General features: G+C 35.5%; 2 protein-coding genes across 5 annotated transcripts; one reads left to right on the forward strand and one right to left on the reverse strand.

Moving 5' to 3' along the window:
- LOC109820138 (zinc finger HIT domain-containing protein 3-like) lies at positions 291–3,364 on the forward strand. Of its 4 annotated transcripts, none has more exons than XM_020386233.1 (8): positions 291–416; positions 523–617; positions 775–806; positions 2,014–2,091; positions 2,214–2,276; positions 2,732–2,820; positions 2,936–2,986; positions 3,128–3,364. In XM_020386233.1, exons 1-8 carry the CDS (start codon positions 315–317, stop codon positions 3,155–3,157), a joined length of 540 nt encoding a protein of 179 aa, XP_020241822.1. In that variant the 5' UTR covers positions 291–314; the 3' UTR covers positions 3,158–3,364. The 4 variants fall into 4 exon arrangements, with proteins under 4 accessions (XP_020241822.1, XP_020241819.1, XP_020241823.1 ...); XM_020386230.1 differs by having other exon boundaries at positions 294–416; positions 2,199–2,276; XM_020386234.1 differs by having other exon boundaries at positions 295–409; positions 2,199–2,276.
- LOC109821899 (probable inactive receptor kinase At1g27190) lies at positions 11,391–12,252 on the reverse strand. The gene is made up of 2 exons (XM_020388055.1): positions 11,964–12,252; positions 11,391–11,854 (listed from the first exon to the last, which is right to left on the reverse strand). The coding sequence occupies exons 1-2, from the start codon at positions 12,250–12,252 to the stop codon at positions 11,391–11,393; spliced, it is 753 nt and encodes a 250-aa protein (XP_020243644.1).

The following is a 16,389-nucleotide window of genomic DNA, read 5'->3' on the forward strand; positions in this document are numbered from 1 at the left end:
CCACACTCTTTTGTTATTTTATATTGGAATAGGACAGAAATTGAATTACAAACAAAAAAGGCATCATATTTTCCTTTATGTTGCTTTTAGTCGGCAGTTGCATGAGCAATCGGCTAGTCGGCTAGTCGTATGTTAGATTTATTATAAATCATGCTTTCTGGGGCCTTGACACAAATTTTCTGGGGCCTTGGCACAAATTTTCCTTAATTCTAACAAATTATTTAACTAGTGGAAAAAAATTTGTCAGTGTATTAACATTCAGTTATATTGGGCGTTATTGGGCCTTGAGTTTTTTGGGTATTGGCCCAGTTTCAATGCTTCGAGCAACCGAGCTCTCTCTCTCTCTCTCTCTCTCGACAAAAACCCTCGGCTTCCTTCTTAACTTTTCTTTGATCCCGATTTCATCAAGGTTTGAGGTTATTAAACCAGGGTTTTATATGAGTCCTTGAATAAAGTTTAGTCTTTATCATCAGTTTTTCTCTCTTTTGCCCTAAATTTGATCCGTTAAATTTTGTGCACCAGGTTTTATCTAATTGGTTGATAATGGGCTCTAAAAATTGTGAAGTATGCAAAGGGGCACAATCCAAATACAAGTGCCCCACTTGCTTTATCCCTTAGTAAGCATTCCCACTCAACCCATTTCTTGATTTTCTTTTTTATTGAATGAATAATGCTAATGCACAACATTTTGATTTAACTTGAAAAGGGTTTTTTTTGTCATTTTTAATAATACAGTTTCATGTTTGTTTGTTTTTTTCGTCCTCCAATGTGCAGTTGTTCCATGGTGTGCTTTAAGAAGCACAAAGGTACCCCTCAAGCAAATCATGCTATTGTTATGTCTTTGGTTTCGATTTGTGATCAGGTTATTGAAGTTCTTGGTGCATCAAAGATTATGATTTAAGGTTTTTCATATTTTCGATATATATGAACAATGAACTTATTGATCCCTAACTCATTAATTTGTAGTCCTGGTGCTTTTAGGATATGAACTTTAGTTTACTAGTGCATCACTTATTATTAACTTGGTATATGTAAGGGATCATTGTGGACTAAGTAAAACTATGAAAACAGGTTTTTTCGCATAGATGAGGTAAATGTTAAGCTGAATCCTCCTGCTTAGTTTGCCTATCACGAGCATATAATTGCTAGTTGCATTTGGTTGATAATAATGCTTTCTTTAGCAAGTAACTTTTTAAGACCAACATAACCATATGCGGCCCCGTTTGGCAAAGGGTTAATGAAGAGGGGTTAAAGAGTAGGATTAATGTACTTAGCCCATTTGATAATCCGAAGGACTAAATTATTAACCCGTTAAATAAGTTTTATTTTAGCCCTTATGATCAGTTTTAGTGTTTGGGAATAACAATGATTTTGACTATTTTCTTTATAATTAGAAGGGTTAACTCTTATTCCATCTAAATAGGAGTATTAGTAAACCCCTCATTTTGAGGGGTTAACTCATTTTAGCCTCTCTAGAGGGGTTAACTTAACCCTTCTATATTTTTTATGTTTGGCAAATTATGGAGGGTTAACTCAATTCCTCTAGAGGGGTTAACTTAACCCTTCTATATTTTTTATGTTTGGCAAATTATGGAGGGTTAACTCAATTTAACCCTTATATAGATTTGTTCTGTTTGGCAGGTTAAGAAGGGGTTAAGTCTCCTTAACCCCTCACTTAACCCTTTGTCAAACGGTACCGTAAGGAATATAACCTTTAGCATAACTATGATTCTATACATCCATTTATAGGTATGCGTGCAACGTGACGCTGGAACATTTTTATGCACAAACATATATTCCTTCAAGAGTGAAATAAATTTCGAACTGATGCAAAGATTGATAGGTTACTAGAACTATAACTTTTTAAAACATGTTCATATATCACTTGTTATAGTGGAATTCTTCCATTCTACTACTCCAAATTCAGTGCAATAAATATCTCTTAATGTTTTCCAATAAAATTCATTTTCCATATTCTTCCATGCTTGAATATTTCTTCACTTGTTGATGCAGATATCCCTTGTGAAAAGCCTGTGCCTCCTTCAGAAGAACCACCTAAGCACTCTGACACCTTAAAAGATATAACTGATGGTAAAAATTCATTTACAACTTATCTTACATATTATATGCTTATGGAAGAGTTTAATGTATTCTGCATATGATATCGGCAACTTTCTGTTATCTAACGTTCACAGTAGTTATAGTTTGTGCAGAAAGGTTGCAGGAAATAGACGATCCAAGTTGTGTTCTCAGCAAAGAACAACTAGAATCCATAGGTACTTACTCCACTGTTATACGTAAATATACATATTTGCATCATGTTGATTACTGTCAACAGAGTATAATGATTGTAGTTTTTACTTCCCTTTTTGTTGCTATATCCATAATTTATAGCCGATTTCAAAAGGAAATTAAAACATCTAAATGTTGGCACACTTTGAACTATCTGATGATTTATCGATACTCTTTTAGGAGATCAAATTCTTTCTGAAACCCGTTTAGTTTCTATCTCAACTTGATGATTCATATTGATTTCAATTGAACAGTCGATACTGATTTCTCTCGACCGCCTTTTAGTTGTACTATTTTAACAACTTTGCATTCCTTAATCCTGTTGTAAAAAAGAAACTCTTCTCATTGTTTTTGGCAAATGGCATTTATCTTGAATCTCTTTTGTCTTAGACTCAAGTGAACAATATTAATACTTTTTTAATTTTTTCCCTGCAAACAGTGAAGTCAAGTGAGATCAGAAGTTTCTTAGCAGATGTCAACCTACAGGAAATGATACAGAAAGTGGACAGCTCCCAAGACCCAGAAAATGTAATAATTCACTAGTACCAGTTTCCTGATAAATATTTTTTTTTAGCAGAAACATTTTTATTTTTCACTCTCATTTATTCCATGTACACCGAGTTAAAGCATTACTCTTCTTCAGGAACTGGATAAAGCCATGGGAGACCAGACAATTCTCCAGTTTACAGATAAGGTATTAATTTCTTGGTATCTGATTGCACCTCTTTATTTTCAGAGAAAACACGGTCTTAAAAGACACACTTTTTTTTAATCGTAAACTGAAAGCTTTCTCTCATTTTTCGCCCTTATGGAATATTATGTTACCCTTCTGCAGGTGCGGTCTGTTATCAACCCAGAAGAGTAAGTTCTCTAGCTGATAGCTGATTTCAAAAGAAGAGTAAGTTCTCTAGCAGGTTCGGTCTATTATCCAAGTCTTTTGAACAATCTTTTTCGGCCATTCGGTATAGAAAATTACCCCATGTAAAATCTTCATGAGCTCACTATTGCAATGGATGAAATTGTGCACGTAACCTTATTCTACAGGGAGAGATGACGAGAATTATGTGGTCCCTATCTTAGTTATTCATCATAATCATTATTTCATGTATAAGCTTAATGGTATCAGCAAAAAAGCACATATATTATCAAAGAAAACATATTAGCACATACAGTAAATAAAAGTGAGCTTCTTATTTGTAGCCTAAATAAGATGATCTCTGCATTTGAGAGTTCAAAGCACATTACAATCATGATGGAGTCTTAGAGTGCAGGAGGGGGAAATTTGGGGTCATGACCGGGGTTTGGGTGAGGATCAGCGTAGTCTATTGCTTCCTCCATCCATCTCCTCGTCTCCATTATCACTGACCTCCCTCCTGTACATTTCATCCAACCCATTTTTAGTTCATTAGTATTTTATGCATCCTATCATCCGATTTTTTTTCTTCTTTGTTGAGAATAGTTTATCGATCTTCTGTTTTTCATACTAATAAAGTTTAACAAAATGTTTAAAGATAAAAAATGAGTGTCTATGAGTTCTTAAACAAATAAAAATAATTTTCTTGACGAAGTATCTCATTATCCAAAAAAACAAAGATAGTCAACGTTATCATGAATAAAGGGTTCTTGCCATCACGCGACAACAAAGACATTGAGAATAATTATTTTTGAAAAAATCATTTTCCAAAGGAAAGTCCATGGACAATTATTTGGTCAAAGAGGGTTTCACACAATGGAAATTCATAAAATTGTATGAGAAAGTTTAGAAGAGATACCTGAAACAACCATGGAATTCATACATATTAGAGCAAGAGCAATGAAGAATAAGACTTTGCAACGTGAAAAAAACCCAGGAGCCATCTCTCTTTGTTATATATATATATATCTCACTTTAAGGAAAATAGAGTGCGGAAGCAAACTAAACCCTGTGCATTATTTATAGGGAGCTTAAGGAAATAATTTGTGAAAATTCCATATAGTATATTTCCTTACAATATACAGTGATAAATTGCTATATTTTGATAAACATTTTGTGAAAATTCTATGTAGTGTGTTTTCTTACAATGTACAGTCGACCGTGGACAGACAAGCAACAAGATGACCAGGGCCAGCCTCTCAAATCTACTCACTATAAATATTTGATACAACTTTGGCAACAAATTAGATTTTTTTTTTAAATTTAATAAAATTGATTGCATTCACGTTTAAGCATGAACCATTTAGATCTCCAATGTAGAAAAAAGATATCCAATATAACGAATAATGTACAATCTGTACATTGTACACCATTATTTATGATGTAGATTGTAATCTGTTTTTATAGTGCCTACCTAAAGTGTAGCATATCATGTAAAATTCTATATATCAACTGAAGCTTTTGAAATGGTTTTTTTTTAACATAAGGAAATCGAGAACTCGACGTCTCTAATGTCGTCTTGTATGATCTCATGGAGCTTTTCTAGCCTAATGTCATCTAATATAATCTCACGGAATTCTTCTAGCATCTCATATGTCAAGGAAAACGACTTCAGCAAAATTTGTGACATATCACTTAGCTATAGAGATATAAGGCACAACGTTACATTCTAAAATCAAACACTCAATCTTAACGTTAAAATCCAGAAAATATTTACTACTTAACTCAACAAAAGAAAACATAAGACATTTCCCTTGGGAAAAATTACAATCTAAAGATTACAATACAAGACACAATGTTACAATCTAAAAAACATTTACTAATTTGCTCTGTTCTCTCCTTGTGAGAAATATGAGGGGGGGGGGGGGGTGGGGGGGATTCAATTTTTTGATAAATATGTTTTTTTCAGAAAGTTTCTTTTTTTTTCTCTTCCCCACTCCACCCCCCCCCCACCCCCCAAAAAAAAAGGGAAAAAGAAAAAGAAAAAAGAAACTTTCATTTGTTCCGTATACACCAAGTGAAAACATTACTCTTCTCCAGGAACCGGATAAAGCCAGGGGAGATCAGACATTTCTCCATTTTATGGATAAGATACAAAATTCTTGGTGTCTAATTGCACCTTTTTATTTTTAGAGAAAACAGGGTCTTAACCAAGAAAACACACTTTTTTTTATCGCAAATCAAAAGCTTTAGCTCATCTTTCACCCTTACATGACTTTACATTACCCTTCTACATGTTTGGTCTATTATTTAATCCAAAATGATAAGCTCTCGAGCTGAAAGTGTTGGATATGTTTGGTCAAAACCGTTTTTTAAAAATGAGTTTTCAAACTATGTATTTATTAACTACTGGTATTTTTCAGAAATCTTTAGTAGCGTAACGGAAAGTTAAAGTTTTGATATCTCAAAGGTCTTGTGTTCAAGGCTGGCCAACGACAAGTCAAGAATTGTTTTTATTTAATTAATTCCTCGGGGGCTCGTGAGCTTGTGAGCTAATGGGCTGGGGATCGGAGCTAATGGGGCTGAGGCGCTAAGTGGCGCTTTGTTAGACGTATTTTGCACTTCAAACGAAGGCATCGGGGCTAGGTGGCGGTCTTTAACGCCACGTTGGCTGCCACGCAGGACTCCTTCGCAACATGCAGACGAACCTCGCGTTTGCATGAGGGTGCGACCCTCGCGTTCACAAGAGGGAACATGACCCTTGAGTTCGCGTGAGGCTGGACGCGACCCTCGCATTCAGACGTTACTGCATGCCTCAATTACAACATTTATGTTATTTGCCGTTACAAATATAATTGTCATAATTGCTATTATGTTTGTAACGGTCAAAATTAAATGTGGGTGACCTTTGATCTGGTCTTAGAGGCCTATATATAGTGCCTCTCGGGGAGCTATTGGAGATAAGAGATAAAAAAAGAGATACAAAAAGACACATGTGTTTTGTATTGTTGTGCTGCTACTGCAGAGTTTGAAAGCGTGAAAGATTTAGTCTGTACCCGAAGGAACATAGCTTTGAACCAAAATGTTTTTTACAGATCGAAAGATTTTTGTCTGAACCAAAAGGTTATTGAACCAAAAGGTTTTAACAGATCGAGGAGATCTTTGCCTAAACCAAAAGATTATTACACCGAAAGGTTTTAATAGATCAAGGAGATATTTGCCTTGATCGAAAGGTCTTATAGATCGAGGAGATCTTAACAGTACTGGGTCGGTGCACACCAGAGTACTGTACTGCTGTTCCTAGAAATAGTTTGGTCTTGGGATCCTTGCACCAGAGTATGCCAAATATTGCTTTAAGCATAGCGTTTCATAAACACAGAGTTGCTAAACTTAAAAAAGTTTTAAAATATAGCACATCAACTTGTTTTCATCGAAAGTCGGTTTCGTTGCGGAATCCATTAAAACTTTGGTCGCTTATAATGAATTACAATGAAAATAAGAAAATTACAACCTTCTAGAAAATAACACAAAAATTGTTTATCGATTTCTGCTTTTGTGGGGACTTCGCCTGTGCCGGGAGTGTGTTAGCTCGTGGACCACCGATTCACAAGATCCTGATTGAATCGTGAAGGTTTTGGGGATTCTTCCTTCGTTTATCGAAGTAAGAATTTAAAGCGAATATTTTATCGATGTAAGATGTTCACTCTTCTAAAGATTAAGTCAGAGCTTAGATCTCTAGGAATCACTGAAAGCTTTAAAAGCGTTTGTCAGGAATGAAGACTATCTCTCTTGCTCAAATTCACTAAAAGCTTAGGTCTCTCTGCTCTAATTCTGCTCTCCGTGCTTGGCTCCCGTGTATAGGAAGATATTTATAGGGATAGAGGTCCATAACTGTTGAAACGAACGTGAAATAACTGACCAGGTGCACTAGACTACTAAGCATTTATGAAAGTACTTGTAGTTAAATATATATAGTTTGAAAAGTCATTTAAAAAAAAACGGTTTTGACCTAAAAAATCCAACAGATATGTAGCGTGCATTTTTCTTATCATTGATGTCCATATTAATATTTGTATTTGTGATGAGTGATATTTTGGATATGAATATAAATAAGTTAGATATATCTAATCCGCTTGCTCCCAAATTATAACTTATCTTACTCCCTTAAGTTGCTAACTTGAAAAAAAAAATAAAACATAAATTAAAAAAATGTTCGGGCGGCCTAGTAGGTCACGTGGCAAAGCCGTGTCAATCCCTCGTGAGGGTCTGGGTTCGATTCCCGTATGCGTTAAGGGCGTGTTAAAAAAAATCTATGAACCGGTGGCATTTCAATGATACAATTAAAATGGAGGAATTATGTCTCAACAATTTATATGTATATAATGTACAGTTATGATCATTAATTAATGTTGGATATATTGCATCAAAATAATAATAATAATAATAATGACCTAATGTTGGATGTGTTGTTTAAAAGTAAATAGGAAAGTGATAAGTATTCTGCTTGCCCACTAGTTATCTGCATGACTTAGTGGGTTAGATACTCATTATCCCCTAAATTTTTTATTAGCACTTTGTCCCCCTACTGAAGTCTAAAAATATAGTTATCTCTTCGTCGTCTGTCTTCGGAGGCGGAGACAGGCGGCGAGGTATAAGGCCCACATATTTGTTTTATATTTGTTTTAGCGTAATTGGACCTAAGTGCAACAGCCCACTAAAAAAATTTGGGCGCAATGCCACTAAAATGGAGGTATAAGGCCCACATATTTGGGAGGGTCTATTTACTATAGCAACACGGGTCTAATCGCACCGGGGGTACTATTTTATCATCTTCTACAATTTGAATTCCTTTTTATGAACCCTAGATTTCTCTTCTGATCAGAAACAAGGAATTTCCATCTTAGACGAGATAGTTAATTTGGACTTTGGAGATTCAGAATTTTGATCTTAGGCGAGTTAATTCGGTCGAATCTAAAATTTTCTCTTTCTTTTTTTAAGTTTTTTTTAAAGGATTTGGGTTGAAAATTATCTTAGTTTTCAACTTGTGTGGAAGTTTAATGCTTTTGATTATTTATTCATTTTATAAATGCACTAAAATATCAATCTTGATATGTGTAAAAGAATTACCTCCATGAATCTTGTACATTGTGTGTAATATGTTAGTGTTTATAAGACCAAAACTTGTTGAAGGATCAACACTCTTTTGTTATTATATTGGAATACGATAGAAATTGAATTGCAAATTAAAAAAAAGGCATCAATATTTTCCTTTATATTGCTTTTAGTCGGCAGTTGCATAAGCAATCGGCTAGTCGTACGTTAAATTTATTATTATTTTTTAATATTGTTATTGAGTTAGTGAATGTCATTATCTTTTTCTCTAATAACTCTTAAACTTATTATAGGTATGGAAAAATTTTTGATAAGAAAAACAAAACCTAATCAAAATTCGAGCATGGAAGAAAATGCCTTTCAACCTCCACCAAACTACGGCCTTGCATAATCCTAATGAGCAAGAACACATTGGAAGGGCATATTTGCAGAAAGGTCCTCTCCAACCTCATTTGCAGGAATTTCCTCATACAAAATTTATAATAATAAATATCGGCGATTCAATCCTGCATGGTTTGATATGTATCCGAATTGGTTGGAGTATAGTGTTGAAAAAAAATACAATATTTTGCTTTAATTGTTATCTTTTTAAAGGCCAAAATGAACAATCAGGTGGAGATGTATTTACTGCCGAAGGATTCAAAAACCGGAAGAAATTAAGAGAGAAATTGAATGCTCATGTTGATGGCCTAAATAGCTCGCATAATCTAGCTTTTTGAAAAAGGGGGAGTACCTCTCCCTAGGCTTTACTATCAACGCCACTCCTTGTGGAATCGACCACGTCTCTCACCACACACTCCTCTCGGTTTCCTTGTGTATTATAATGTGATCTCACAATTAAGGCTCAAATACAAGTTTTGTTCTCTACAATGGATGAGAACTCAATGAAGCTCACTCTCAATGTTACAACCTCACAACTCCAACATACTATGTATGAAATACTTAAGCTCAAGTGGGTGTGGGTGTGTGTAAACAATAATAAACATTAATCAAAACTAAACTCAATATGAATTCTAGCTTAATGAAATGGTTAATCAACATATAAATATATAAAGCTAGAAATTGAGTTTAGAGAAAATTTCTCTAAAAACAAGAGTGAGAGAGAATGAAATTGAAGACCAAACACGAAAAGAATGATCTCCTTTTCCTCTTGTGAAAACCTCTTCACATAAACACTTGGAAAACACAATTAAACAAACTTAACCCTTGTAAACTTGTTTTAAATTTTTTCTTCAATAGTTCAGAAGTTAAAGGGTATAATGGGGGTATATATAGGATCAAGAAACAAAGGCTCAAAAACTAAGAAAATATCACGAAACAATAAAATCTGAAAAACTAGCTGTTATGCCAACGGCTACCTGTTTGGTCGACCGAATGACACTGGTCGGTCGACCGAATGTGCATCGGTCGACCGAACCCAAGTTGTCGGTCGACTGAAACACCTTGAGAAAAATCAGCTGAAACATGTGCTCTGGTTGGTCAACCGGCGAACCTTGTGCGGTTGACCAAAAACAGATATATGGATTTCCAGATTTTTGAAATGCAGTTTTTTGAGTTTGAAACATCATTAAAAATATCAAATAAATTTCAAAAATTATAAAACTTGGAGAAATATTTATAAACATGAAAATGAACATGTTTCAAAAGAAAATTTTCAAATTACATTTCTCATTTATGAAAACTCATCATTTTGTAAAAACTCAAAAATATGTGTTTGTATGAAATTTTGACATATGACTTAAACTAAGTTATAAAAACATTTTGAATTGATTTATGGACTATATATAAGATGTATACAAAGATTATTTTGTCCATAAATCAATAATACAAAATTTACTTAAAAATACCCAAATTGTGGTGAAAATAAGAAATGTGTATGTGTATATAATTGAGCTTAAAAGTATTGATACACAAAATACAAACATAAAACTACAAAACTAAATACCCAAGATATAGGTCTTCAATGTAGCTCATCTTGGTTGCGGCTGAAGCTTGATCTTGTATTTGACTTTGAATTCATCATTGCTTCATTCCGATATATGCCAGACTCCTTTGAATGTCATCGTCAAGCGCAAGTCCATCCAACCTCCAACTGAGGATCTTTGTGTAGAATACCTAACAAGTAAATAAACGCTCGACAAACATTGTTAGGAATTATTTGTTAATTATCAAAACTGGATTAGATAGTAGGCTCATAAACATGAGATCTAACAATCTCACATTTTTTTATGATGACATGCAATCTACACAAAGAGTATTATATATATATATATATACATACATATAAATAAAAATTATTCCAAATATGAAAATCAAACATTCAAAAATTAAAAAATTCAAATGCTTGATCAATATATCCAAAGTTCACAAATCATTAAATATAAATCATGATTGATTGAGCACATATATATATATATATATATACATACATATAAATAAAAATTATTCCAAATATGAAAATCAAACATTCAAAAATTAAAAAATTCAAATGCTTGATCAATATATCCAAAGTTCACAAATCATTAAATATAAATCATGATTGATTGAGCACATACATAGATATATTATCATGAAAATTATGTCTCAATAAAAACAATATGTATAGATTTATGAAATTAAATGAATGGGAAAAAAATGAGAATCATGAAAGATATTTTCAAATAAAAACAAATCATGAGCACCATGAAAATCATGACAATCATGAAAGTCCAAATAAAAATCAAATCAATCAAATGAAATCATAAATCAATCAAATAAAATCACATATGTAATTACAAATCATGATCAAAAGAAACTATGAATCATGATATAAACCTTAATAACGTTAAAACATGTCTGATCTACAAATCATCATTTTTGATGAACAAGTGATCAAGCAAATAGTAAGGCTAAAATACCGAATTAGTATATTTATACGAACGCTTTTGCCAGTTTGGTATTTTAAAAACTCCGACAACGACAAGACATTAATTCTCGTACTTTTTGTCAATAAGACCCTTTTCTCAAAACTCCGACGAGAAATTTTATTTTAAACCCCTTACCTCCCAAAATTATTAAATTTGTGCCCACAACTATCAAAACAAATTCATCCCCTCCCTCTCCCCTAAATTAATCCCCTCCCTCTCCCCTAAATTCATCCCCTCCCTCTCCCCCTCCTCTTCCTCATCGTCGTCATCAATGTCCTCCTCCTCCCCCTCCTCTCCCATTCCCCTCTCCTCCCCTCACATCCACAAGCAACCTTCAAGAACTCTACAATTTGATCATCATGTCTGTTCCCTCTCAACGGTTTATCGATAGCTTCACGAATTTTACCAGCAACAACGAGTTGATACGCCGACCCATAATGACTCCCCTCAGTAGCCTTCTGTCCAGTTACAAGCTCAAGTAAAACAACCCCAAATCCATAAACATCCCCTTTTGTGCTTGACACCGGATTGGTTGCATACTCTGGTGCAAACTCCCCAAACTCCCCAAAATCCCCATTCAAGAATGGAGTTGTGTTCAAACCCTCGTCGGAGGTCAAAGGCCTCATTAGCCTGGCCAGACCAAAATTAGTGACTCTAGGCTCATACTCTTCATCAAGAAGCACAACTCGAGCTAACATTTTGATGCAAGAAAGGAACTTGAAACCCATGGAGAAGCCAAGCCAGTCCTCACGAACCCCCAACCCCAATCCTCAACCTCATCGGCCAGTCCAAACCCTAACCCCAATCCCTAATCATCAACGAAAGAGCTCCATTCGCCATATGCTTGTAAATCAAAAGTTTCTCTTCTTCAACAACACAATAACCAAGCAAAAGAACCAAATTCGGATGCCTAATCTGCCCTATTCTCCCCATCTCAGCCCTAAACTGCTTCTCCGACAACAAACAACCATAAAGCCTCTTCACTGTCAACGCCGACCCATCACGAAGAACAGCATGATACGTCATCCCAATCCTCGAACTCTCCACAACCATAATATAATCCATGTGAAAATCCTGCGAAAACCTCATCCGATCTGACCATCGGCAAGAACCGGCAAGAAGACGTTGACGACTGTTTGGGTCAAAAGTTGATGTTTTCATTACCATCGAATCTATTACAACTTTGGTCGATACAATAAACTCAAATAAATAAGAAAATGTCGATCTTTTTATAAGATCTCCTTATACAATAAAAATATAAAAAGTATAACTCTTGTCAAACAGCGCAACAGACGTTTATCACCCGCTGCTTGCATGGGATCTTTGCATGTGCCAGGGACGTTGATATCCGTGGACCGCCGCGGATCAGATCTGATTGACAGATTATGGAATCAAAGCTCCTACTTCACAAAGAAAGTATTCGCTGCAACGATAATCTTGACCAAGCGAGATTACGGCTCTTCTCGAGATTAAGACTAAGCTTAAACCCGAAGGAATATGGTACGGGTCTCAGATCTCTCGAACTCCACTCTTTATGCACAGGAACTCGCTAAGATCTGCTAACATGTCACTACCATATTGCTTTGGCGTAGTCTGAGCCTTTAGCGAAGAGGACTAAGTCACATGTGAGCCAGAGGCAGTTTGTGTGTTATTTGTTCAGAAATCTAGAGAGCAATTCTGGCGAGGCTATTTGTGAGCTGGCAACGCTTACTCCCTCCACTCTTTATGCACAGGAACTCGCTAAGATCTGCTAACCCTCGCTGTAAATTCGTGGCTCCACTCTCTAATTCGGTAGCATTTCGCCCTCTTAATCTCCTCCTCGTGAAATGAACCCCTAAGCCTGTATTTATAGGCTTCGGTTGGGGGTTTTCGGATAAGAATGATGGATTTGGTCATATCTTCGGTCAATAACGGTCTAACCATATTTGTGGATGATATCAAGTTAGTTGGGAACCCTTGGAACAGATAAATCCCGAGAAAACCGTTCAAAACCATCAAAAACACGTTTGGGGCTCGGATCTGCGTGACGGGCGTTGCTGACCCGCAGGGGACGCGGGTCGGCGCGGGCTGACCCGCGTTGGCACGGGAGTTTGGGCTTTTGCTAAACTTCTTGTTGTTTTCCCGACTTTCTAGAACTTGTATTTTATGTCGTTTTGTGTATTTGATCATCTTGTTGACTTGTACGATTTGCTAACTTGCTTCATGCGCTCGTTAGCTTCTTTACAGCACTTGAAACCGACCGACATGCGCGTCGGGCACTTTGGATCTGACTGACAAGTGCATCGGCCACTTTGAATCTGACTAACAAACGTGAGGGGTACTTGGAGCTGCTTGATAAGGGCGGCGGGCACTTGGAGCTGACTGACAAGCATGTCAGGAACTTGGAGCTGACTGACAAGGGCGGCGGGCACTTGGAGCTGCCTGGCAAGCCCTCCAAGCACTTGGAGCTGCCTGACAAGCATGTCAGGCACTTGGAGCTGCCTGACAAGGGCGGCGGGCACTTAGAGCTGCCTGACAAACCCGTCAGGCACTTGGAGCCACCTGACAAGTACGTTCGGTCACTTTGAGTTGACCGACGCACGCGGCTGATTGACGTGCGTGAGCTGACTGACGAGCGCGCGTTGACTGACGTGCGCGCATTGACTGACGTGTGCGAGCTGATTGATGTGCGCAGCGGCCAATCGGATAATCATTCTTGACTCGGATGATGACGTTCATCATCTTCTCTTCACCTCAAGCTGCGTGTGGACACCTATAGGCATTTTTAGATGCCTACAACGACGACGATGAGGAAGAGGAGGGGGAGAGGGAGGGGATGAATTTGGGGGAGAGGGAGGGGATGGATTTTTTTGATAATTGTGGGTTTAACTTGTAATAATTTTGGAAGGTAAGGGGTTTAAAACAAAATGTCTCGTCGGAGTTTTGAGAAAAGTGTCTTATTGACAAAAAGGATGAGAATTAATGCCTTATTGTCGCTGGAGTTTTTAAAAGTACCAAACTGGCAAAAGCGTTCGTATAAATATACCAATTTGGTATTTTAGCCCAAATAGTAATATCAAAAATTTATATGTTTTATCCACAAAGATAAAAAAGAATTATGTCTATGATAAAACAAACCAATATTAATTTTTGTTATATTCGACAAGAAAGCAAGAGAGACAATCATATTAAGCTCTTTGAGCTTGTTTCAACTCATATAAACTTTTAGCACCCAGTAAACATGATTTGAAAATAAATACCCAATAAATCCGGGGATTTGCTCATAAGTTCATTTATAATTAGATCATTTAAAAAGGAATTTCTTAATATGCATTTGAGATAATTTGAATCTTTAAATCTATCAAATGCTAAAAATATAAGAGTTGACTCTATCCTTGCAACTAGTGCAAATGTTTCGTCATAAAAAACGCCCTTGAAGTCGAAACCAATAAAAATCATAACATATAATGAGAAACCAAAAAAAATCTAGTTTTTCATCAAAGTCAATAAAAAATGTAGTACGTAATGAAAACAAAATCAATCAATAAGATTGTCATTCCAAAAATAAGTTTTGTTTTCATTTAAGTAAAATTTAGATCAATATATTGTCGAAAATAAGTTTTGCAAATACGTTTTTTAAAAGAAGAAACAAAAACGGAAAACGCTAGAAACTTGTTTTGAAATCAAACAGTTTTTGGCACCCAAATATTTTTGGTGCTGGAAGCTTTAGGGACATGACCCTTATCAATAAAGCTCAATGCCCTAGGGTTATGATTCCATTTGGGCGCATTTTGTGCACGGACACGGTCAAAAAAATAAGTGTGCAAATGACCCTTCTGGTTGCAATATATGTAATAAAAAGGGTGAAATAGTTTGTGCTGACCTTGTGTTAGTGCACGAGAATCATTTGTAAATTTAGATGGTTCTTTGAAAGCATTTTGCAAACGAGAAACTCTTTTTAAATCAAAATAAAATTTGGTCAAATGACTAAGTCTACCACAATAATCATATTTGTACACATTAGCATGCTTATGATGAGCTTTGTGTGCATGAGCATGTGTATGATGTGATGAAGCTTGATGGGATGCACAAGTAGTAACATTGTTAGACTTTATGAATTTTTGTGCATTATAACAAAATTTAGCAAGATGACCTTTACGGCCCAAATAGAGCATTTTTAAATTTTGATATACATGTGTGTATAGTGTATTGGTTTCTTGGAATAATTTATACGGGACTTTGCATACAAGTCCACAAGCTTTTTATTATTTGCAATGCATGTTTTCAATGTTGAATCTAAAGATGATATGTGATTCTTAACATGATTCAACTCATTTATTTGTACAAATGCATTGTTATTAGAAGTAGAACATGTATGATCCTTTTTAAATAAATCAAATTTATTTTTAATTGTTTCTACTTCTTTTATGGCATTATTTTTCTCATGAGTTATACTAGCAATATTTGAGATTAAAGAATTATGATCTAATTTCAATTTTTTATTGTTTCTTTTAGGATCACATTCTCTTTGGAAATTAAATCAAACTTAGATGCTAGCAATTCATGATCGGATTTTAACTCTACATGCTTGCTTTTAAGACAATAAAATTTTTATGCAACTTTGTGTAGGTATGCATTAGCCTATCATATGCACATGCGAGTTTGCTAATAGATAATTTATTTTCGGAATTCGAATCACATACCTCGTTAGGGCTATCGCCTAGCGGCCGAGTTCATGATGATGATGCTCCCTCCTTACTTAAAGTTGGTTCTGTCAAAGCGCGTCGAATCTCCTCCAAGTTTTCTTGATGTGCTTCTATAAACTTCCACAATGTGTAAGCACTATCAAGAGAAGCAAGCTTGTTATATATGGATGAGTCAAAAGCATTAAGCAAAAATTCTAACAAGAACTTATTCATTATAAATATTTTCTTATCATGTTTGCTCCACTTGGATTTCTCCAAAGTAGGCACAATATAAGCACAATCGATAATTTCCCATAAATCGAAGTGTTTAGATCTAACACACCATTGGGCATAGGGGAAACTATCTAATCTAGGAGCAACATTAATGGCATAACCTAAACTAGGTACACCATGCACATCCATGATATATAAATGTAAGCAAGATGTAATAAATCTCAAAACTAGATTAGCAATATAACAAACCGAGGATCATTGACTCTAGGCGGTTAAACCTCAAATCAAAGAGCACCAAGCTCTGATACCAAATGAAATTACACTAGAG

This window comes from Asparagus officinalis, chromosome 8, assembly GCF_001876935.1.
Source record: "Asparagus officinalis chromosome 8, Aspof.V1, whole genome shotgun sequence".
Classification (NCBI taxonomy): domain Eukaryota; kingdom Viridiplantae; phylum Streptophyta; class Magnoliopsida; order Asparagales; family Asparagaceae; genus Asparagus; species Asparagus officinalis.